This window comes from Leptonotus elevatus, chromosome 6, assembly GCF_054856555.1.
Source record: "Leptonotus elevatus isolate MCC_2025b chromosome 6, RoL_Lele_1.0, whole genome shotgun sequence".
Lineage (NCBI taxonomy): Eukaryota > Metazoa > Chordata > Actinopteri > Syngnathiformes > Syngnathidae > Leptonotus > Leptonotus elevatus.
The window spans coordinates 4,296,778-4,320,483 of record NC_141244.1 but is presented as its reverse complement, the minus strand read 5'-3'; the positions used below and the strand labels follow the sequence as shown (position 1 = coordinate 4,320,483).

General features: G+C 39.3%; 1 protein-coding gene across 1 annotated transcript; it reads right to left on the bottom strand.

Moving 5' to 3' along the window:
- Positions 1-815: 815 nt before the first annotated feature.
- Positions 816-19,313, bottom strand: LOC147171839 (sialic acid-binding Ig-like lectin 16). Its single transcript, XM_086079007.1, has 17 exons — positions 19,139-19,313; positions 18,188-18,289; positions 17,031-17,142; positions 12,106-12,251; positions 11,838-11,958; positions 11,631-11,767; positions 11,151-11,273; positions 10,867-11,013; positions 6,772-6,877; positions 6,417-6,508; positions 4,292-4,441; positions 4,034-4,165; positions 3,005-3,086; positions 1,629-1,677; positions 1,417-1,503; positions 1,209-1,342; positions 816-921 (listed from the first exon to the last, which is right to left on the bottom strand). Exons 1-17 carry the CDS (start codon positions 19,185-19,187, stop codon positions 816-818), a joined length of 1,875 nt encoding a protein of 624 aa, XP_085935133.1. The 5' UTR covers positions 19,188-19,313.
- Positions 19,314-23,706: the final 4,393 nt, after the last annotated feature.

The following is a 23,706-nucleotide window of genomic DNA, read 5'->3' as shown; positions in this document are numbered from 1 at the left end:
TTTGTTGTGGCATACCAGTTCCCCAGATGTCACCTCACTTGACTTTTATCTATAGGGGCTTTTGAAGACCATGAAAAAATAGAAAACATTAATCATCTCAAGGAATGTATCACCAACTGCCTGTAAGCCTGTACTGTAGTAGCAACAGAAAAGACAAATGTAATTTCTTGATTTAAGTTTACTGTCAAGTAAAAGCAGCGTCATTTATAATAAAGCAGCCAGTCATTATGTGCCATATACAGTATTTCATTTTATTTTCTAGTCTTCCAGTCTAAAATGCAGCAGCAGGCTAAATGTGCATAGTGTAAGGAAAGTTATTATTATTATTTTTGACCATAGATAATTTCAGATTGCTTGTTTTATGATATGTTGAAAAGAACATGGACTCAGTTTGTCAGCAGCAGAACCACAATATGGTGTTTGGTTTAATGCAACAATTAACAATGATGAATCAACATGTGTGATCACGTTCAGAACTCGCACTTGGTGTGAATGACAAGTGGTTGATCCACACAGGAAACACTGTTGGGAAAATTGCACAACATCAGCGAGCACACAAGCAATGTAGAACGAATGAAGAAAAAAATGTCTGCTCATAAAATCAATCAGTATTAACTGGTTTTGTTTGATCACTAGTTTGTGCATAGAAATTGCAGTAGTTGGTGACTTCCAAATAAGATGAACAGGTTTAAGGATTTGCATAAATGTGTAGTTGAAGCCACAGTTGTGGCTGTGAGTATCATCAAACTTGCATTCAAATCCATGCACTTACATTTACTCCAAAATGTAGGTTCGACCTGAACTGCCTTCTCAGGTCAATGGTGCAAATGGTGAGGCAGCAGACTGTAAACAACTTTCGTGGGCTCCTTTGGTTTTCTATCGCCCCCAAGTGGTAGGTTTTGGACCTGTACCTGCTCTCCCCTGGATCAACAGCAAAGGGCGACCATATGACCACATCTGAATCGCATCATCATCATTACCACATACTGCACTTTTGCCTTTCAACAACAGAAGAATAAAGAAAGCATAGAACAATGAGATGATGTCGTTGTAATAATAGCGTGTCTCGACTCTCGAGTTCTGCTGTCAACACTTTAGGTGGGAGTCATGTGCTTCAGATGACAAATGAATGCGTAGGAAAGAGAGCAAAAAATAACAAATAGAAAAGATGTGAGGAACATTTTAGATAAAGGTACTTGAGCTAATACCTTGACAGCCTGGAGTAATGAACTGTAATGTATTTGGAGGCGGGGCTGCATGTTTCCGCTCCTGTGTTTGGAGGAGCATCCTTAAGAGGAACAATTGCGGGATGGGAGCTGTCACTCAAGTCTTCAGATTCCTCCTGCACAAGAGTGTACAGTATGTCTTCATGCCTTTTCTATGATGCAAAATTCCAATTTGTTTAGTTCTGCCTACTGGTATGTCAGACATTAAGGTCTCTCTCACTGGCACCATCGGTTGGGTCGTCTCATAAAACATGGTGTCAACCGTAACTGAGGGCCGCTAAAACACACAAAAACTAGTATAAAGACGATCCTGAATGACATGGCATTCTATTAAAAAGTAAAGTAAAATCATAATATTGTGAAAAGATACATGTATCACACAGTGTATTCAAAAGACTGTACCTTGGTTGCTCCAGCAACTGATTCCATGTCAACTGTGTGCATGTTCTTACTGTGGACAATAGACAAAAGATTACTAAGTTACCACCGCCATGAATATACCAGTACCTGTGATGCCAATATTCAATTTGAGTGGATAAAATAGATTGAAGATCAACCTCTTTCAAAGTGCAGTTTTAAACAATTCTATAAAAAATAATAGCAAAGTGTCATTCCAGTGCCAGCAGTAAGTTACAAATGAAGGCTTGAATAGTTTCTTATAATTTGCTAAATTTAATACAAAATTAAACAATGTTGTTAATTGCAAACACTGAATTGTTTCTTAACTATAGCTGTCAAAACGATTACATTTTTAAAATCAGATTAATCACATTTTAGAATTTTGATTAATCACGATTACTCTCTAACATCAAAAAATGTTCCCGCCAAATTTGGAGAGCACTTGTTATGTGTTAATTCTTTCCACATTTAATCTTATGAGGACGTTGTCAATCTTTTTTGATCAACTGCACATTCTGATCTTCCTCTTTTTCTAATCAGGTAATTACTTGCATAATTTAAAATGGGAAAAAAATGACCCCAATAGTTTGACATGAACTTATTACAACATTTATTAAATGCTTTACTTTAATGCATGTACTTATGTTTACTGCTGAAACACAACCTGTGCTACCTTAAACGTAACCATTCGCTGTCAGCTAAAGAATCATCTGCAGTAAAAATTAATAGTGTGAATAATCAGCGTTTATACATGATTAATGCGATAATTTTTGTGTGATTAATTAATTGGATTAATGCTTTAACTTTGACAGGACTACTTTTAACAAAAGACGGCAAACCTACTCACTCGCGATACTTAAAGGGGAAGTCAACTCCCCCCCAAATTATATATTTTTTACAATAATATGTTCTATGCAGTCTAAACACGACATTCTGATTAATTTTTGCATTTGTGGAATATGAAGGAAGCAGCAAAATCCACCTGTTTTTATCCATCTCAGCCATTTTGCCCAAAAATTACATCACAATTGCTCAGGGCTCAGGTAACGACCAATCGTGGCTCAGCTTGCTTATGTTACATGACCAAACTCAGAAAACAGGTAAGAATAGTCTTTCATTGATTTAAAAATACTAAGAAGAAGAAAATCACATTTCATATCTCATCTTGTTAAGAGCTGGCCAGCGTTGGCTCAGCTTTCCTGCATCTGAACTGCAATTGACTACGCTACGCCTCTTTATGTACATCTTCTTTTTTTTTAACATTGTGTTTACACTTTATAAAGGCTCACATTCACCCATCATTAAACAATAGTAATTTAAAGTATAGTCAACGCTCTTTGAATACAAATAAAATGTTTCAATGAAGGTTACTATGTCACCTAATCATAATGGCCAGTGTCAGAGTGATGAGGCCAGCAGACACGCCCACTGCTGATGCCAAAGCAATAACCTTTAGTCGTCCTGGTGATGGAAATGGAGAGAATAGGCACAAAATAACTGTGATAGAAATAGTTCAGCAGACGTAAAAATAGAAAGTGAGCGTTAAGAGATATGGAAAAAGAGGTGTGCACCATTTTGCCACCGTCTAGACTGGAGTCTCGTGTTTCCAGTTGTGATTTCCAAAGCGAGCTCCCCTTCTTCAGCTGTCTAGCCTCAAATAGTCATTTTCCACAACACCTCATCTCCTCTTCCTCCTCCCTCATAAGTACGACAGCTTTACATGACTCACCATGACTCACAGAAACAGATGCAACAGAGTCCAGAGAGGAATTGGAAGTTTTCCTTGCACTCATCCTCTCAAACGCAATGAAATTCATCATGATATATTTTCATTTCAGTTCTATACTTATAGGAAAGAGCAGAAAGCTTTTTCTCTTTTTGGTGACACTTTGTTATTTTGCTTTCCATCTAAAAGTGTCAGTGGAATTAGCCACAACGCAGAGATGAAGTACAATAGCTTCCAGACTGGAAGTGAATGTGACTCACACTTTCACTAAATTCAGCTGCAACAATTTGTGTCTCACAGCATGGAGCTTCCTTACTTTCGATGCTGCTGTCAAAAATATGTCTTTATACCCACTATAACCTCTTTATAAATATTTCTGCTGTAATGTGTTGCTTCAACAGGAATATGCAGACCTGAATATATGTCATGTTTAATATATTATTTATAAAAAAACAGCAAATAAACTATTCCTGTAATCATCATCTATTTGTTGCGCCTGCTTTTGTATTCTTTGATACATATTATGTATTGTCGGTCCACTTTGGAGCTGTAGAGGTCTAATTTCACCACTGCAGGACTAATAATGGCCTATTGTAGTTTGTATTGTATTTGAAATGCTTATCTTAAAGAAAGGAAAAGAAAGCCATCTGACAGCGCCATGGCATGTGTCCAACCCAAATACCTCTGACTCGTACTGTAAGGACAGGAGAGCTGTGGACTCCGATGCGGTTTCTAGCCTCACAGTAGTACTGACCACTTTCTCCGGGGCCGACCTCTGAGAATGTGAACACAGGACCCGTCCGGCTACCCCACGCTACATCAGGGAATGCAGAGAGGCAGACAGAGTGGGATGTGAACAAATGAGTAGCAACTTATATGTTCGTTGGGCTTGATTTTTTGTTTAACTGGAGTGAAAACATTTTGTTATCATGCCACGAACATTGAACTGCTGCGCCGTTGTGGGTTAAACGATGCCAAGTGAAGTTGTCCACGGCTGGGTTGGCCTGACTGCTGCAGGTCAGAGTTAAAGGCCGACCAACATCCACCACACTGGAAGGACGAGCCAGAACTGATGTGTTCTTGGGAGGGTCTGTATGAAAGAAGACATAACTAATTTGCTCCCAAAACCTATAAAAACATTCCAGTTTCAATATTGTCATGGCCCCAAAAACGTATTTATACGTTCTTTATGGGTTTTTGTTTTTTTATTATGCTAGAGCATACAGAAGGCTTTGATGTAGCCTCTGACCTGAAGAGGTCGCTTAAAGCAATGGTAGTTTTTACAAAAAACTGCCAGCGGGTGGCAGCAGAGTATAAGAGATCACCCAGGGCTATGTTGCAACAAGCTCTTTCCCCCAATGTTTTCAACAGGTTTGAGAATAATTATGAAACTTAGCTATATTCTAATGCTAATTGCTGCATAACAGAAACAGAAATATACTTCTTTTTTCTGATGAAAGAAGAGGCTAATCTTTCTTTTGGTAGGTACCATGTTTTTATAGCAATAAAACACAATACAATTATTGTAACTACGCCTCTGCATAACTTTGTATGCTCATTAACATTACAGAAAACTAAAATAGAGAGAAATATAGTTCAACTTACAACAACAAAACTTTAACATTGTGTATGAGTCCCTTTCTGCCTTTCTTTTCATCTCTGTTAAATAGTTAAGGGTTAAGTAAGAGTTGATTCACTGTACTTCATATCTCCTGCTCTGTGCTGTGTGTGCCAGTTTATTGCAAAAAGGTAATCAAGCTAATACTCCCTGCACACACTCAAACAACGAGAGTGCCACTGCCACCTACTGTAGTGGATGTAAGAATAAAAATTTAAGAAAGACTAGCCCAAACTGACAAGCCGATGTCTTGTTTTGTAACATTCAGAGATAATTTTTATGAGACATATAAGCTTTTTCATAATTTTTTTTTGGGCTGATATCAAAGATATAAAGGTTTATGTACCCTAGTTGACATCAAAGTTTAATGTTATTGCGACCCCCACCTTTTTTGCCATGCCATTGGCTTAGGCGCCTTGTGTGTGCTTTAGTTTTTTGTTGTTGTTTTTTTACCTCAGCAGGTCTAGAAAAAAAACACATCTTTTAACAAACTATAAAAGTTCAGTTTGAGAACCCTGCACTACAATAAAGAGAAAACGGTAATGCACTCTTATCAATCAGAGGTTGGGCTTAGCCCCCAAAGTTCCCTTCTTTATCCTTCATCTCACCGACACATTTAATTCAGTTCTATGCAAGTTTCAACTTTGTGGGAGCAGTAGATTTGTGTTGTGTCACAGCATGACTCTATAGAAAGGTCTAGAAAGAAATGCTTGGATGCATTTACTGTGAAGATTTTTTCCTGAATCAATTTTTATTTTAATTTTTATTTTAGCTGTGACCTATCCCAGCTGGCTTTGGGCAAGAGGCGAAGTACACACTGGTCGGAAGCCAATTGCAGAGCACATAAAAAGAGCAAACAATCATTCACATTCACGCCTATAGAGTCTCAATTTAAACTAACAGAAATATTTTGGGAACATGGGAGGATGGCTTCCAGTGTTCAACAGAAAACACAAGAACGTGGAGAACATGCAAACTCCACAAACTCAACCACGCTGCCAGGAGAGGTTTTGAAACCTTAGAAAACTTTTGGATAAATAGGTCAAAATTCTCAAACACAGATAGCTGTAGATGTTCCATTTTCATTTCCTGTACTCCAGACAAAAACAAAAAATATATTGTATTTTAACATCTTCCCAAATAAATCAAGTGGATTTTGATGGTAAGATCTGAACAGGACTGAACAATGCCAGCAGATTGTGAGAAGAGGCTGCTGGACAGACAAATAGGGAGCGAGAGACACAAAGCTTGACGAGAAAGTGATTGAGGAGAGGAGGCATATACACAATATGAGAAGTGACACATCATTCCCAGGCTTGTCTCTGATTGATGTTCCCTCAGTTAACAAGCATGGTTCCAATCAAACACAACTTACACAGCACAGTGAGAGCGGTGGTATGAGAGGTTTGGTGTCCTAATCGGTTCCATGCCGTGCAGTAGTACTGACCAGCATGGTGAGCACGCACTGATGGGAATGTCAAGTTCTGGACGCTTCCTTTTGCTAACACCTGGTCTCCTAGGATGCGATACCAGGCATGCCTAAAGGAGGATGGGGATGATCACGATAAAAATTATTTGTAGGACTGAGCAATAACTCAATGGTATAACCGCTTACATTTGAAAAATGCCCAATATAAATTAATTCATATTACTCGGTCCTAGTGAAAGACAAAAAACAAACAAACAGACTAGACAATTACAACATTAATAAGGAAGTGATGCCATAAAATACAGAGCAGATAACAGTCATGCAAAGTGCATTTTGTGGAGAATCATAAAAATAATTGATAATGAAATACCACCTGCTGGTAGGTGGGTGGGCACGGCTAACACAGCTGAGGTTCACATAAGAGCCTTCTCGAATGTCACCAGGCGGTGTTATCAGCACATGGGTGTTTTTTGGTGGGACTGAAAAGAGACAAAGAAAAAAAGGACTTTGAAACCGTCATGACATTCTATTGATAGACAGAGACAGAAAGATAGCAGAGACAGCAAGCTAACTAACTAGCTAGATAGACAGATAAAAAGACCTACATTACTGTTTGTATTCACATTCATTGCTCAATACTTTATTGATGTACCTTCGGCAGCTTACATTTTTTTTAAATTGGATGCCATAAGCTTGACACACCTCAATTTTGCAAATTCCTCTTTGTCGCACCTGTCAAGCTCAATCAGGTTTAATGAAGAGTGTCTGTGTACAGTCATTTACTAATTTATTCACAGCTATCAAGTCTAGAGTGGCGCTGTAGCAGCCACAGGGAGTTAACGGAAAGCGTAAAAGAAGAATCAGCGAAGAAGACGAACACTTTTTTTCCTAACTTTATTGCAATCTACAGAACAAACATGGCTTTTCATGTATCAAAACAACATGAAAAAGACAAACACAGGAGAAGCAACAATGGCGGGTGATTCAAGTACAACACCGCTTGTTGAACTTGGGAATAAAGAAGCAAAATATTTTGCTGCAAAAGCATAAGTAAGCTAAGGAGGCTGCGCTAAACGACTACGACACGGCTATCCGCCATTGTTGTTGACAGACTGACGGTTTGCGCTCAATCACACGAGAATTGCTGCATACGTCATCAATATGCTACAATGCGTCGTCATCGAGCTTGCGACCATTATGTCATCAGTGGAGGAGTATCCTGCATATAGTGTACCGACGGACGCGTACACGGCGCGTTTTGAAATCTTTCCACTCTGGTGCCCGGTTTCAAAAGTGATCGGTTTCAAGCTCCGAAATCGCGCCATCGTCTGGATGAACGGCCTAAACGGTAAGAAACTTGTGAGGATACATTGAAACTGGCTTTCGTGTGGACGGGGCCTAAGTCTGGTCTCTGGCTCAAGGACATTCATGTCGTGGAGCCGCTCCTTTGATGTCTTGGTTGTGTGCTTAGAATCGTTGTCCTGCTGAAAAGTGAACCGCGCAAGTTTTTATATGTCCCTTTACATTCTTGCATTTGTTTTTTCTCCAATTCCTGACTAATCTCTTTGTTTCTACTGTTCAGCATGATTCTGCCATAGCCATGCTTCACTGTCGGGATGGTATTGGTCAGGTGATGAGCGATGCCTGGTTTGCTTCAAACATGATGTGTGATATTCAAGCCAAAGTGTTCAATCTTTGTTTCATCAGACCAGAGAGTTTTGTCTCTCATGGTCTGACAGTCCTTCAGGTGACTTTGGGCAAACTCCAGGCATGCTGCCAAATGCCTTTTACTGAGGAGTGGCTTTCATCTGGTGAGTCTACTATAAGGTCTGATTGGTGGATTGCTCCAGAGATGTTTGTTGGTCTTGGTCACTCCCCTGACAATTATACAGACAAACAGCTCTAAGGAGGAGTCCCTGAACCTCTCCCATTAACAGATAACAGAGGCCACTGTGCTCATTGCAACCTCCAAAAAGAAGCAGACATTTTTCAGTACCCTTCCCCAGTTCTGTTCCTCGAGACAATCCTGTTTCTGAGTTCTACAGACAGTTCCTGTGACTTCTTCTTTTGTGCGCTGACATACAGACAGGTGTGTTCCTTCCAAAATTACGTCCAATAAACTAAATTAACCACGTGTGTACTACATTTAAGCTGAAGAAACATCTCTGGGATGATAGAAACAGGATGCTCCTTTTTGGCAAAAGCTGTGAATACTTATATGTGTATATGCGATTTAGTTGGTTTTACAAAATGTCTACAAACGTTTTCTTGTTGTCAAGATGGGATATTATGTGTAGAAAGTGCTATATAAATAAAGTAGAGTTGCCATCAAAATCTTTTTTTTTCTCTTACTGTTTTAAGCACAACAGCTGCCAATGAGTCTGTGACTGGGTTTAAGTTTGACCTCTATTTGATCTGTAGATTGTGTGAAATAGCAATAGTTTGAAATGCAAAAGGAAGCAAAAGGAGCCGATCAGATTTATGTTTCGTGATGAAGACACACTACAAATTTTTCAAGTGCTTGCCCATTTCATGGTTGGTACATGCTCACTCAACTCAGCAAAAATGGCTCTGTGTCAAAACTTTGCAGCAACTTCTGAGGAGTTGAGGAGGAGTAAATTACTTAAATTTATTTTTCTTGGGAAATTCCCAAGCATTTCGGATCCAAAATTGTGCTGTGTTTGGGCACATCTTGTGAAGGATGATTTCATAAGCAGCACACAGGATACCCAGCGCCCTACCACCTGTAAGTATTAAATATACTAAAAGATGAAAAGATAAAATCATAATTTTTTTTTCATGTCCATGAAATTTAACCTCTGCATTTGAACCATTACAGCGAACACACGGGCGCCCGTGGTGTTAAAATGGGCACAACCTCATTTTCGTGCCGGGGCAAATCAAGATTGGTGAATTTGGTGGACCACACTATGCCTCGATATGTGTTCCGCTGTATCCAATAGCACATTTAGCGCATTTGGCGAAAAAAATACTACATTTTAGACTCGGTAAAACAACATCTAACTCCCAAACACAATATTGGTGTAGGAAGACAGATCGTGACCTCCACAGGCGCGCAGGACATCGCATTTTATTCATAAAAAATCTGCATGGGACAATGCCACGGAATCATTGCAGAAATCAATTCATTGAACGAATTATCATTCTATTGATCAATTTAAAAATATTTTAACAGCATCCAACTGTCCATGCAGCACTTTTATGCACAGTTATGGATGGTGGTGTTGAGTTTTGTCACACATTGTGGTCTCTAATTGCAAGTACAGGTAGTCCTCTAGTTACAAACGTCCGATTTATGAACATTCGCAGATACGAACAAAGGCTGACTGATGTCCATAAATGCCGTATTTCGCTCACAAGTTAATATTTTTAAGTGTGCGCCACATCATACATTATGGTTTCAGTACTGTTGTGTAGTTCTCCTCTCTGCCACAACTCCGCCAAGCAGCACGCGCCATTTGCGCATTTTAACTACCTCTCTGTCACGGCGCACACGCTCTTCATGCACTCGATATTAACTGGAGGATATTCATGAGAAGCAGCCCTCAGTCGTCTTCTTTATCGGCGTAGCCGCAAAACATACAATATCTCTTTAGCTTTCACTTGAATCGCCATTTTGACTCTTTATATGCGCCAATCACATTCATGTGCACTTCATGGACAGTCGAAAAACATACTTTCTTGAGAACGTTACACCCAACAATGCCTTCCACTTTAGAAACCTCAAATGAACTCAACTCAATAACTCCTCCACCATCTTAAGCGTGTTTATTTTGTTTTTATTGCATTGTTCTGAGTAAAAATGTAATTTAATTTACTTTGAGGAAAAGTGGTTTAGATGATGAATAGATAATCTAATGTATTTAATTTATGTACTGTATAGAAAGTATATACTGTAAATAATTGAATTTGTTTTAATGTTTTATTTATCTTTTTTTTCCATAAAATTTAATTTTGAAACAAAATTTAATGTAATTACAAACAAATTTGACTTTGAAACAATCTCTCTGAACCCATTGTTTTCGTATGTTGAGGACTACCCGTACACTATCCACAAGTGGAGATCTTGCAGTTCCTTTAACTGTAAATGCACTCATGTGCAGATGGCGATCGCTTATGTATAATTGTTGACAACTCTGATTGAAAGATGTATGTTACGTCATCATTCTCCCTGGAAAAAGAACTGCTCAAATAAATCATTACATTTTCAAAATGAATTTGATATTCATTCTCATAATGAGTGCATGTAAACTTCTGACTCCAACTATGACAATCAATCTATGTAGAACTAGTAACCCAACTCCTTTATGCCTGTTAGGGCGTTGGGTTTTGTAGGGTTTTGGACCGACCTGGTATGTTACAGTTTCTAATTATCAGTTGTTTAACCATTATTTAGACATTTACTTTTATGCTCCTAATTCCTAGCAAAGATTTAGTGAGCATGTACATGTTACGTTGAGAAGAAGTGGTTTGGAGCGTTCAGTTCCGAGGGAGTTCCGCGCCACACAGTAGTACTCTCCTCTGTCCGTGTACTTGAGGTGAGAAAGGTGGAGTTGAGGCCCAAAACTGTCTGGGATGCTGCCAGTCTCCATGTCTGTGGAGGAGACATGTTCGACACATCATACATCATTTGCTGTATCAAAAAAAACTTTAGAAGTTGTAAAAGCTATAGGAACAGCTGTCTCTATGATGCAGTAGAGTTCTACACTGCCTCATTAAATTGTGTAATACCTTTGAACCAGGCAAAGCTCTCTGCTGGTGGCGCCGCTTCACTACTGCATGACAGAGTGACCGAACCACCCTCTGACACCTCCCCTAAAAGAGAAACTTGGATGGAGGTAGAACGAGGAGCATCTGATGGAAAAACAAAAAAAATTTGATTAGACGATAAATAATGTCTCATCTAATCATCTAACTACTAATTTTCTATAGCGGTTGTCCTCATTAGGGTTGTGGGTGAGCTGGAGCCTATTCCAATGGATCCAATGAAAACCTTTGCAAACACATAGTGAACATACAAACTCATAAGACTTGAGCTGAAATTCGAACCGTATCCCGAATCTCACAACTGTGAGACATACATGCAAAGCCGGTTACGAAGTCAAAACAAAGATGTTTGCATTCAATATAGATATGATATCTAAAAATCATACTGCAAACAAAAAGAAAGCGGTTGCAGTGTGTGTGATTTTTTTGCCTGCAATTACTTACGGCCAAGGGCCAGAGACATGGGCGGGGACTGCACATTCTGTGGTGGGATTGGTCGACAGACATACGCTCCAATGTGCACTCGGTCGAAGCGTTTGATAATCATCCATTTATCGTAGGAACCCAGGTTTAGACCATTCCTGTGTCCAAAAGCATCTCATGATGTTTTTTTTTAATCTTTTGAGAAACACATTTCTCGCATACAATCACCTGTACAATGCGAGGCTCCTTCCTGGGGCAGCACATCCTGCGGCCTGGCAGCCTACAAACACAGTCTCTGCAAAGCCAAACATGTTGGCTGGCCTGGTTGGATGCAGCTGGACCTGGAGGTCTGACACATGAACACATTCACACAAAACCAAAGTGAAGTCTTGTGCAAATGCCTGGCAAGAAAAGTACTGCTTGGACAGACTTGTTGAATTTCATCTGTAGTATCTGTCACATCTGATTCAGCACTTTTAGGCAAAAAAACCCCAACCTGTTACATCTAGAGTGATGGTGTCTGGAGAGGTCCATCTTCCCAGTGGTTGGTCTGTCTCAAACCTGAAGTGGTACTGGCCTGCATCACTCAGCTTGACAGCCCGAATTTGGACCGAACAGCTGGAGTAGCTCCCACCGATATAGCTGCAATGCAGAGTAAAAATGAGACATTCATACTGTAGACAGGGGCGCAGCTATCTACTTTCTGAGGGGGTTTCAGACACATGACAGCCCGCCCCCACACACACACAAAAAACAACAACATTTCACCAACCATTTACCTTAAGGTTTTGTCCCGATGCCAGTAATATTACAGCAGGTGATCAGCTTAAAGGGAAATTGTGTAGTATTTTTCGATTTTCCAATGTTCATTCATTGTTCTATCAACGAGTATTTTAATTTCATGTAATCTCTAATTATATTACATAGGTCGCGCTTAACCTTATAGGAGGCTGACATGTTTAGGCGCAAACTTTCTGCTTACGGATACTCGAAAGGCTAAAAAAAAAAAAAAGTAGTCAGTAGAAGTGTGTTTTTCTGAGGCACCATAATGTGTGTGTTTCTCAAATGCACACCCTTCCAATTTAGGTTGTTGCATTCTATTAGTTCACCACTAGATTAAACTAAATTCTACACACTGTTTCTTTAATAAAAAAAGAAAAATATATATACTGTACAGTATACAGTAATAACATGCAGCAGTACCCAGTGCTCAACACACATTCTCTGTAGTGGAAATATTAAATTATGTGATTTGAAGAACAGTTTGTACTCAGTGGTTCGCAACCATGGTCCTTGGGGACCCCTTTCCAGCCTTTTTTCCATGTCTCCTTCAGCAAACACTAAAACAAAAATTCAAAAAACATTTAATTAATGAAATAAAATAAAAATGAAAATGCTTTTTTAAAATCTAAAACTAACTGAAACTACATTTACAAAACTAAAACTAACTGTAATTATAGCGAAAATGTCCTTCGTTTTCATCTTTGATAATTAATTAAATACATGAGCCTTTGAGTTGATTTGAAATGTGTTTCTATATTAACCGGAATAAGGACGTTTGAAAGTGTGTCGCACAGAAGTGACGTCATCTAGCAGCAGCCAATAGCAAGGCACCTTCAGATGACGTCGCTCCTAGGCGACAATTTTGCGTGTTTGACTTTTGGCACCAATGGCTGGCTTTGCATGCTTTTTTATTTAACTCAGCTGAAACACAATGGGAGGTAAGAAGTGCGTTACTTTTTTAATTTTACCAAGCATTTTTGAAATAACTAAAACTCATAAAAACTAACAGAGCTGCCCTGAAAATCAATTAAACTAATTAAATAATAAAAAAATAGCTCAAAATGAAATAAAAACTAACTATAATGAAAATTCAAAAACTATTAACCCTACTTTGCACTCCCCCATTGGTTCAGAATGGCAATGTAATGATAACAGCAAATGTGTACAGCATTTGCTTAACATCATTGGTTGGTGGAATGCTGCAACCTCCGGACAGTAGAGGGCGTTCGTGAGGGAGGGAGCAGATTAAGGGCAGAGCCAAGATGCATCGATGTATTCCTGTCTGTACATATGGTAAAGCCAAGTGATACATAAAGTGCCTGTTTTCATTAGCGATCACTGCTAACTGGGTCATATGATCGTTCCTCATACGCGCCTTTGTCATTTGACCATTACACATGTGTAAAATGGCCAAATTAAGCTTCATGAAGCACTTGTGATATTTTTTTTACTCCTCTAGATGGCACTCTTGGCTTAAAGATGCAGTGAAAATGTAATTGATGTCCATTGCACTAGCCTTGAGCTTCAAACCCAAGAGCACCATCTAGAGGATTAAAAACATAAGTGCTTCATAAAGCTTCCTTTTCCCATCACTACACACATGCTCCAAATAATTGTTCACCCATTGCTTTGGCGCTCCCTCTGACACAGCAGCCCTATGTGCAGCATAGTTTGCATACCCACTTTTTGCACCACTGATTGTAGATTGATTGCCTATGGCAGGGGTGGGCAAACTCTGTCCTCGAGGGCCGGAGTCCTGCACGTTTTGAATGTTTCTCTTCTCCAACACAGCTGATATATGATCAGCTCGTCAGCAAGCTCTGTATAAGCCTGATAACGATCCCGTTGATTGGAATCAGATGGGTTGGAGCAGGGACACATCCAAAATCTGCAGGACTCCGGCCCTCGAGGATAATCTCAACGCGGGCCTTCCTGTGTAGAATTTGTGTGTTCTCCTGTGCTTGTGTGGGTTTTTGCCTTATACTCTATCTTCCTCTCACATTTCAAAACACACTAGGTTATCTTAAGTCTCTCAATTGTCCATACAGAATCTCACAAAAGTTAGTACACCCTTTACATTTCTGCAGCCATTTAATTATATATTTTCGTGTGACAAAACTGAAGAAGTGACACTCTGAAAAGTAGCTACTGTACACCTTATGTAACAGTGTAAATGTATTGTTCCCTCAAAATAACTCAATATATAGTCATTAATAACGAAACCCCCGGCAACAAAAGTGAGTACAACCTAATAGCGTATTTCCACTGCAGCCCAGCACCGCACCGTGCGAAGCCAGCACGGTGTTGGCGAGCGATTCCATTACAGCTGACTATGTCGGAAGTGGACCATACGGAGCTGTTCGCGGCCCTCACGCCTACGTTGGGCCAGAGCGAGCCCAGAGCCAGTCCAGGACATGAGGTAAAACATCACGGCAGTTGATTGGGCAGTCAGTCGCGTGATGCCATTAGTAATGGAGATCGGCGAGGCAAAAAAAACAACCCGCTGTGTCCTTTTCGACAGGTGTTCGTCTTCTTCTTCGCTCCCACTGCTATCAGCTTGTATAGCCTCAAGGGCTTTCCGACGATAAAACATCGTCCTTTTCTTCGCGGCGGCGATCCTCCTTGTATTGTGAGCTCTGAAGAAGCGCCACATCAGAAGCACCACAAAAACAGAACAAGCAAACCGATACCAGGCAGCGTTGTCCTCCATGGCCTCCTTTTTTTGGTTATGTGTTATTTCCCGCGCTCTACTATTGTGTCACAGCCGGTTATGCGCTACTTCTGCCCAGCGTCCCAGATGCACATTGGAGGTGGAAACACAGTGAGTGCGTGGGTTGGGCTGAGCTGACCCGCCAGCGAGCCGAGCAGTGCAGTGCTGGGCTCCAGTGGAAATTTGCTATACGTGAAACATGTCAATATTTTGTCTTGCCAACATTATTTTCCAGCACTGCTTCAGCTCTCTTGGGAATGGAGTTCACCAGAGCTTCACAGGTTGCCACTGGAATTTTCTTCCACTCCTCTATGATAACATCACAGAACTGGCGGTTATTCAAGACCAGATGCTCCTCCACCTTCCGTATGAGAACGCCCCAAATATGTTCAGTAGTGTTTAGGTATGGAGACGTGCTTGGCCAGTCCATCACCTTTAGTCTCAGGCTCTTTAGCAAGGTAGTGGTCATTTTGGAGGTGTGTTTGGGGTCGTTACCATGTTGGAATACTGGAGGGAGGGGATCATGCTCTGTTTCAGTCTGTCACAGTACATATTGGCATTCATGGTTCAGTCAGGAACTGCAGCTCCCCCAATGTCGACAGCAATCATGCAGCCCTAGACCATGACACTCCCACAACCATGCTTGACTGCAGGCAAGACACACTTGTCTTTGTACTCCTTACCTGGTTGCCGCCACACACGCTTTACACCATCTGAACCAAAGAAGTTTGTCTTGGTCTTATCCGACCACACAACATGGTTCCAGTAATCCACGTCCTTAGTCTTCTTGTCTTCAGCAAACTGTTTGCGGGTTTACTTGTGCATCTTCTTTAGAAGACGCTTTCTTCTGGAATGACAGCCATGCAGACTGTGGGCTAAGAACTGACACCTACCCCTTCAACCTCTGAAGCAATCCTAGCAGCACTCAAATTTCTAGATTCCAAAGACAACCCCTGGATGTGACCATGAGCACGTGCACTCAACTTATTTGGCAAGCTCTGTTCGAAGTGGAACCTTTCCTGTTAAACGTCTGGATGGTCTCGGTCACTGTGCTGCAGCTCAGTTTCACGGTGCTGGCAGTCTTCTTATAGCCTAGGTCATCTTTATGGAGATCAACCTGGCTCTTTAGAGAGTTCTTTGCCATGAGGTGACATCTTGAACTTTCAGTGACCGGTATGAGAGACTGTGAGAGTTGTAATACTACATTTAATACACCTGCTCCCTCTTTACACCTGAAACCTTGTAACACTGAGTCACATGAAACTGGGAAGGGAAAAGGACTAACTGTGCTCAGTTTAGACATTTACACAGAGGGGTGTAATCACTTTTGTTGTCAGAGAGTCATGGCTGTATTTTGAGTTATTTTGAGGAAACAATAAATCTGTTATATAAGCCGTACACTGGCTACTTATCATTATGCCAAAGTGCCATTTCTTCTGAGTTGTCCCATGAAAAAAATAAATGTATTATAAATTAAATATAAAGAAATGTGAGGGGTGTACTCAATTTTGTAAGATACTGTAGGTATGAATGTGAATGGTTGTTTAGCCTGCCTCTTGGCCAAAGTCAGCTTGGTTAGGCTCCATCTCACTTGTGACCCTGAACAAGACAAGCAGTGTGTTTGTGGGAATTTTTGTCCATCCATCCAGAAGAACATTGGTGACATCACAGCTCACTATAGGTGTGGCTCATAATCTTATCTTGTTGCTCCAAAGGTTTTTGATGAGCTCAGTATCAAGTTCTTCCACACCAAACCCCAAACAAAACCTTCCCCAAACTGTTTGACAAAAACAAACATCCAATCCGAAACGTCGAGTCTTGACATGTTTTAAGAATATGTATGTATATGGTATGGCCCTCCCTTTGCTGTTTCATTAGTTAAGTGTGTCTTTTGCTCATATATTGCACTTGCTTTCAAATGCCCTTACCGTGTGCGCCCGCGATAAGACAGGCTGATTTGGTTTGGGTCTGTGTGATAGGTGAACTCCCTTCGACCATCTGCTGATACACGAAACCACATCACCTCCTTCACTGTGTGGCCTGCGAAGATGATGAGAAAAAACAAAACAGTAAAGTGTAATCTCGAGCTCCAGGAGAAGGTGCACAAATTAGAATGGAGACAAATTATAAAGACCTTACTATGCCCTCCCTGATCTGCCTCAACATGAACTTGAACAACAAAATGATACCCAGTGCAAGAAATGTCAAATTTTTGGTTACCTGAATTACATGACAGTGTCAGCTCTTAATAAAATGCAGTTAAGTTTTACACTACTACACACTATAAGCAAGCCAATGAGCATTTTGTTATTTACTAATAATGTCTCTGTGACAGTGTCAACTAGAACTGATATTACCTAATCTATTTATGGTTTAATTGTGGCTCATTAGTGTGTATAAAAACAATACTGTACATTGAACCACAGTTATCACGATATAGATATAGACCATATAAAAAGGTTTTTCCTCTTTGCCTTTTTGCCCCTCCCATGTGGTTTAAACACATTTAAACATAACACATAAACTTGTGAAAACAATTAACGTTTTAAAGTTTTCTTTATCACCTGTTCTCACTCTCACGGTCAAGAAATCGGAGATGTTGTACAACGTCAGTTTTTCCAAAAAGAATAAAAGCGTGCTTGTTTTAGGCTTTTTTTTTTTTTTTTTTAAATCAATCCCAAATGAAGTTTATTGTAAAACTGATACAAAAACAAAAGATAATTAAACACGGTATATTTAAAAACCAAAATGTTCAAGCAAACCATATAATTTCTTCTGACAAACATCTGCTACCTAAAAGGGGGAGTTTGTAACAACACTTTTTGTCATATTTTAAAACATGAAACACATTAGTAAAATAATTACCACAAATTTGAGTTAAAAAAAATCCATCCCACCTCAGGAGACCTAACCAATCAGCGAACGCGTAGGTATGCTGTAAAAACTACCATGATTTTTTAAATTATTATAATTTTTTTTTATGTGAATGATGATTCGCTATATAATGGAGATTCACTGTATAGCTATTTTATCCAAATTGAGTCCAGCAAGCCAAGGTCATAATATGAAAACAAATGTTAGATACCGGATGGATGGTCATAGCGACAGGGCAGTGTTACAGTCGTTCCTGCCCACACACAGATCTCTCGTCGGGAAAAGGACACGCTCCACCTGCTTTGGCCGCCTGCTGCACAATCAGACAGTTTGTCAACATCCGCATGCGTGATTACAATAAATGACAGAACTGTGCTAAAAGCCACCACTAGATTTATTGTGTTACTCATGCAATATCCTTCCATCCATCAGGTCCAGCTGAGATACGCTCAAACTGGCGTGACCTGAATGAGGGCACGTGCTATAGAAATAGATGGATGTATAAAGTTGACTATTAATTCATGAAAATGCATTAAGAACAAAGATCATTGTCTTTTTAAAAGATTAAGATGAAAGAGAGGAGAGAGGGGATGAAGGAGATCTTTACATAACCCACTATTGTCATTGCATGTTATTGTCTTCTTCAAGGATGACAATATATAACATTAGACACTTTTTTTTCTTCACATTAGAAACGGGCTTTGGGAGATTTCTGGTTTGGAATACATACTCCTAGACGAAGGAGATCACTCCATTCCAAAACACACAAGTGAAAATATGTTTCCTTGGAGAATAACATGTCAAACAGCATCAAATCAAATACAAGCACTGAAATTCATAGTGACATTCTGTCCTGCTCGCAGCCTGCAGGGGTGACTAGCTTGCACAAAAAGGCAATCAATACTTATAAATAACCTGAGTGTAAAGGCAAGGGCACCTGGCTGCAGGACCTTAATAAACCTACACGTCAAACTTAGATTATTGGTATATTTATCATTAACTGTGTAGTACAAGGCCATGGCCAAATGGTTTAAAATCACAAACATAGAATCAATCAAAACACACCTCATATCCCCTGAAATGATGGAAAAATAATGCAATCATGATGATTCACTACTAATTAGTTTCTAAAATATGATATATTGCACATATTTTCACCTACCTGGTAAAGTTGTAAGGATTGTGCCCAGAAGTAATGCACCTGCCAACATTTCCGCGGACTGTGTAATGTCACAGGCGAATAAGAAAACACATCAAAAGATGAAGCAGCAGAAAACAATAAAATAAATTGCATCATGCTACAGTATTTTCATACTGAAAATCCCTCTCCCCTTAAAGTACAGTATCTTCATTCAGCTCTATTCAAACTGAACAAAGATGGGAGTTAAAGTTGCTTGTGAGTAGAATGATTGAAGGGAGGGGGAGGGAAGGAGAAGAGGAGGGGTCAAAGAAAGATGAAGACGTGCTTGTTTCAGACACTTTGCTATCTCATATCGTCACCCTCTTAAAAAAAAATGTGTTGCAAAAATTCTTATTATTTTGCCTATATCATCTCCTCAAGATGCAAATGGTTAAATTTTTTTGTGTTTCCTGAAAAAATTGGAAAAAATGACTAAGGTGATTATTTTAAGAAGGCGTCGATATTTAATCTTTTGGACTTTTTATTTGTTACTTTTTTTCCACTTCTCTTGCTGTGAACTTGAAGTTAGTGCAACAAGACATTAGTTGACTCCTTTTTGAACTAGTATTATGATTCTCGATTATATGCTAACTAAAGGACCTGAATCAGATGTGCTTCTTCTTCTTCTTTTTTTTTTAAACCATGCCACAAACTGCATTTGCCACTGCAAAAAAACCCTGAAATCTTAAGTAAGATATATATTCTTAAATGTAACCATAATTTGCTTATTTTGCTTTGATAAGTAAATTTTTCTTAAAATAAAATTGTCAGGCAAAATCATCCTGCTGATTTTAAGATACTTGTTACATAATTATCTTATTTGATCAAGCAGTTTTGGCATTGAGTGTTAACAGCCAGTTTTAAGTACTTGTGAGGCCTAAATTTTTTTTAAGATGACTAACCAAAATCAAAGGCCCTGAACTGGGGTTTCATAAGTTTAATTTTCTTATTTTAAGATTTTGCAGAATCTAGTAATAAGATAAATATATATAGCAAAGTAGCTCTTTATTGGAAGCATTTTTTCTTGTAAAAATCAGTTTTGTTATATTTACTAAGCTCATTTTTTCTCTTGCCAGTAAATGCACTACCTGCTCAGTGGTCTCGTGGTAGGGTGTCTGAACTCAGACTGGGAGGTTGTGGGTCCAATCCTTTGCTGGGTCATGTCAAGACAATAGAAAATGGGACATATTATCTCGCTGCTTGACCAACTGTAAATAAATATGCATGTATTATAAGGAAATAATTCTATATATTACAGCTTGAAAAAAGTCACTACTTCTTACTTCCTTGTTTTTAGTCTAAAAAATAACATTTTTAAGACTGCTGTGGTTGATATGGGCCTAGTATTATTTTCTTATTTTTAAAAATCTTACAGGTAAATTTAAGTAAAAATATCTTGTTCTGTTGGTAGATAATTTTACTTATTTGAAGTAATAATTTTCTTATTTTACTATATTTTTTCTTAAATTTTCTACTGTCCTTTTTGCAGTGTGAAACATGATATTCTTAAGACTTGAAGGGGTAATTGTCCTGTGGAAGAATGCCGTCTACCGAACAACTGTCACAAGGTGGCTTCTCTGTGACTGCACACTGTTGCCTGCCACACTTTTTTACTCTTTCAAAACAATCTTTAAGCAATAAAGACTGAGTTACTCTATATTGTTAAGTACCAAGTAGCATTTTTGTTGGAATTACACAGCCAACTTTCTGAGCTGTCAAATGTCATGCGTCAAAGCATTTTTTTTTTTTCATTTTTCACCCCCTTGACTGTTGAGGAGCCCTGAGTGTAAGTGAGGGATAACGTTTTCAATCTGCATGGGTTGATTTTCTTGGAGCTGCACGGCAGGCTATTAACTTTGACATATTATCAGCTTTTATTCACTTTAACTCATCCACAGAGGAACATTAGCATCCAGCTGAAGTGGTGTTTCTGGCCATCTGATATAGGCACAAATCAAAAGCCCACTCTACATTAAACTCTATTTTGCGCCTCTTCCAATCGGCTCCAGAGGGAAATATTTAATATTTTACACAATAAAATTGAAATAAAGCTTAGCTCTGCATGCAGAATTCACTTTAAATTCCCAAGACTCCTTTGAGGAAATTCACACAGTGGTTGTGCAAAATTGCAAACAATAGGAGGAAGTGGCGGCCATTTTGCCACTTGCTGCCGGTTCATGATGACATCACGGTTGCTCAGGTAATGACCAATCATGGCTCAGCAACTGTGTTGTCATCTTCAGTCGACAGCAAGTGGCGAAATGGCCGCCCCCTGAGATGGCTAAAAGCAGGTGGATCTTCCTGCTTAATTTATATTCCACAAACACAATATTAATCAGAATGCCGTGTTTAGACTATAGTGGGGTCTTGACTTCCACTTTTTAAAAAATTAACCATCTATAAATATTTGAAAAGATCTACTAATACATGTTAATTCTTAAATATTAAAATCCAAGTGATAAACATGAAATAAATATACTGTACACTATTCATGAGCTGTTCATTTTAGTGTGCGTCAAATTTTGTGCAAGCACTGCAAATGCTAGAGCAACTACAACATGATCTTCTTCAAAATGATTTCTTTCAACTGAAGGTCATATTTGTACATACTGTTTCTTTAATATAAACACTCCGAGCAGGCGTCTGATGAGTCCTCTCATCTTCTGGTAAAAAAAAAAAAAAAAGTCAGCAGAGTAATCTATCCCAAACCAGACGTGAGGAGGTGGAAAGACCTTTCAGTCAACCGTATCCACTTAGTCTGATGAGTCGAAATGACTTTAACATCCAGCTTTACCACATCGTGGCCAATAGATGTCATCTTAGCGTCATGATTGGCCTGTATAAGTCCATAATTAACCCAAAAAGCCATCAGTTTAGCATTCAATTCATTCATGCAGCATAGAAGCTGGACTGAATTGTATTTAGAAATTATATTGTGATCAACATCTGGAAATGGAAGCTCATTGTTTGATGTGTGCACTAAACCATATTTGTGTTTTAATGAGGGTAATGGTATTAAATAAAGGTCTATCCATTCCTCATTTGGGTCCTAAAATAGTGGTACTTTGTAAGTGACATCTGCATGATGTTTAGTGAGGGAGAGCTGAGCTTGACTTTGAAATGTTAGCCTAATAAGGAACAGAAATTCTTTGGTCGGAAAAGTTACCTTAGAAAAATAATAAAAATCCTCAGGATACGAGGTTAAATGAACAATCTATTCCAGTTCACAGATTGCTAGGTTGGATTATGGGTTGGGACCCAAAATGGGTCACAGGCAGGCACTCTTAATTGTGAGACTCCACATGACAGAAACGCTCGTATGATTTAATGTTCTTGGGTTCCCAAGGGGGAAAAAGTCATTTCATTCTAGGATTGAGCATTTTAAGAACCAATTTCATTTTCCCTCCTCTGAATACAGTATGCCTTGCATGAAGTCGGAAGAGTGGTGGGCTTTGAGCTTGACCTGCAACCGCAGAATGACTTCAAAAGGATCACAACACACTAATAGGTCAAAGCCTGATGTAATCTTAATCAAAAGCAGACCTGGCTAAACGAATGAAGAGAAACAGATGGATGGAGCTCGATTAAGTGCGAGTGACCACAAACAGAGAGGTAGGAGTGAATATGAAGTGGAGAAAAAGAGATGATGAAGTTGGGTTCCATAGGAGGAAAGAAGGGGACGTCGAATAGTAGCCAGTTGTATAGTAGACTATGTCCAAGAGTGATAATATACCAACACTTGAATGATAATAGGGCTGTACCATTTTTTTGGTTTAGGGTGTGGCGGAAGGGGCGGACTTCCATTTGAATTAATTGCCCAAAATTGTATATACACTATTTGGAGATACTTGTGACAATTCATTTTACAAATTCTTTCGGATGTGGCTAAAATTTTGCCGCACGGCACACCGACATCAGTCGCCCCTCCCCCACAATATAAGGCCATTTTCACATCAGTGGTTATCCAATGCAATTGCAACTGTTGGAGAGGCTAGGTTTGGACTGTGTTGGTGAGCATGCCTTGTGCAGTATTGCGTGAGCAGGCAATTTGTGGTAGTAGTAATGTGAGTGTGTGTGTGTGTGTGGTATCATGGCGCCGTATTAGTCCAACTGCACAAAACTGCTGTGCAACAGAATGTGTCACGTGAGAGGTAAATATGATGACATCACTCTACTCTTAATATAGAAACAGCCAAATATAATAATAATAATGAACATTAATATTTGGAACCTTTCTAACAGTGACATTCAGTTACCAAGCTAGCTATGGCTACAAATCTTCCCTTCGGATAGTGCATTGGCCTCTTTAGAGTGCCTCGTGGTTGGCTGTGAGCAGACCAGTCCCAAAAATAAATTACAGGGGGGGAATTACGTTTTTTCTTCAACCTACCATATTTTCATGACTATAAGGAGCACTTTAAAGTCTTAAATGTTTTTAAAAAATCGATGGTGCGCCTAATAGTGAGGTGCGCCTTGTGTGTGGAGCAAGGTCCAAAGTCTGACTGACTGTGTGGAAGGACTTCCTGCGACACATTGCTTATACACAAGAA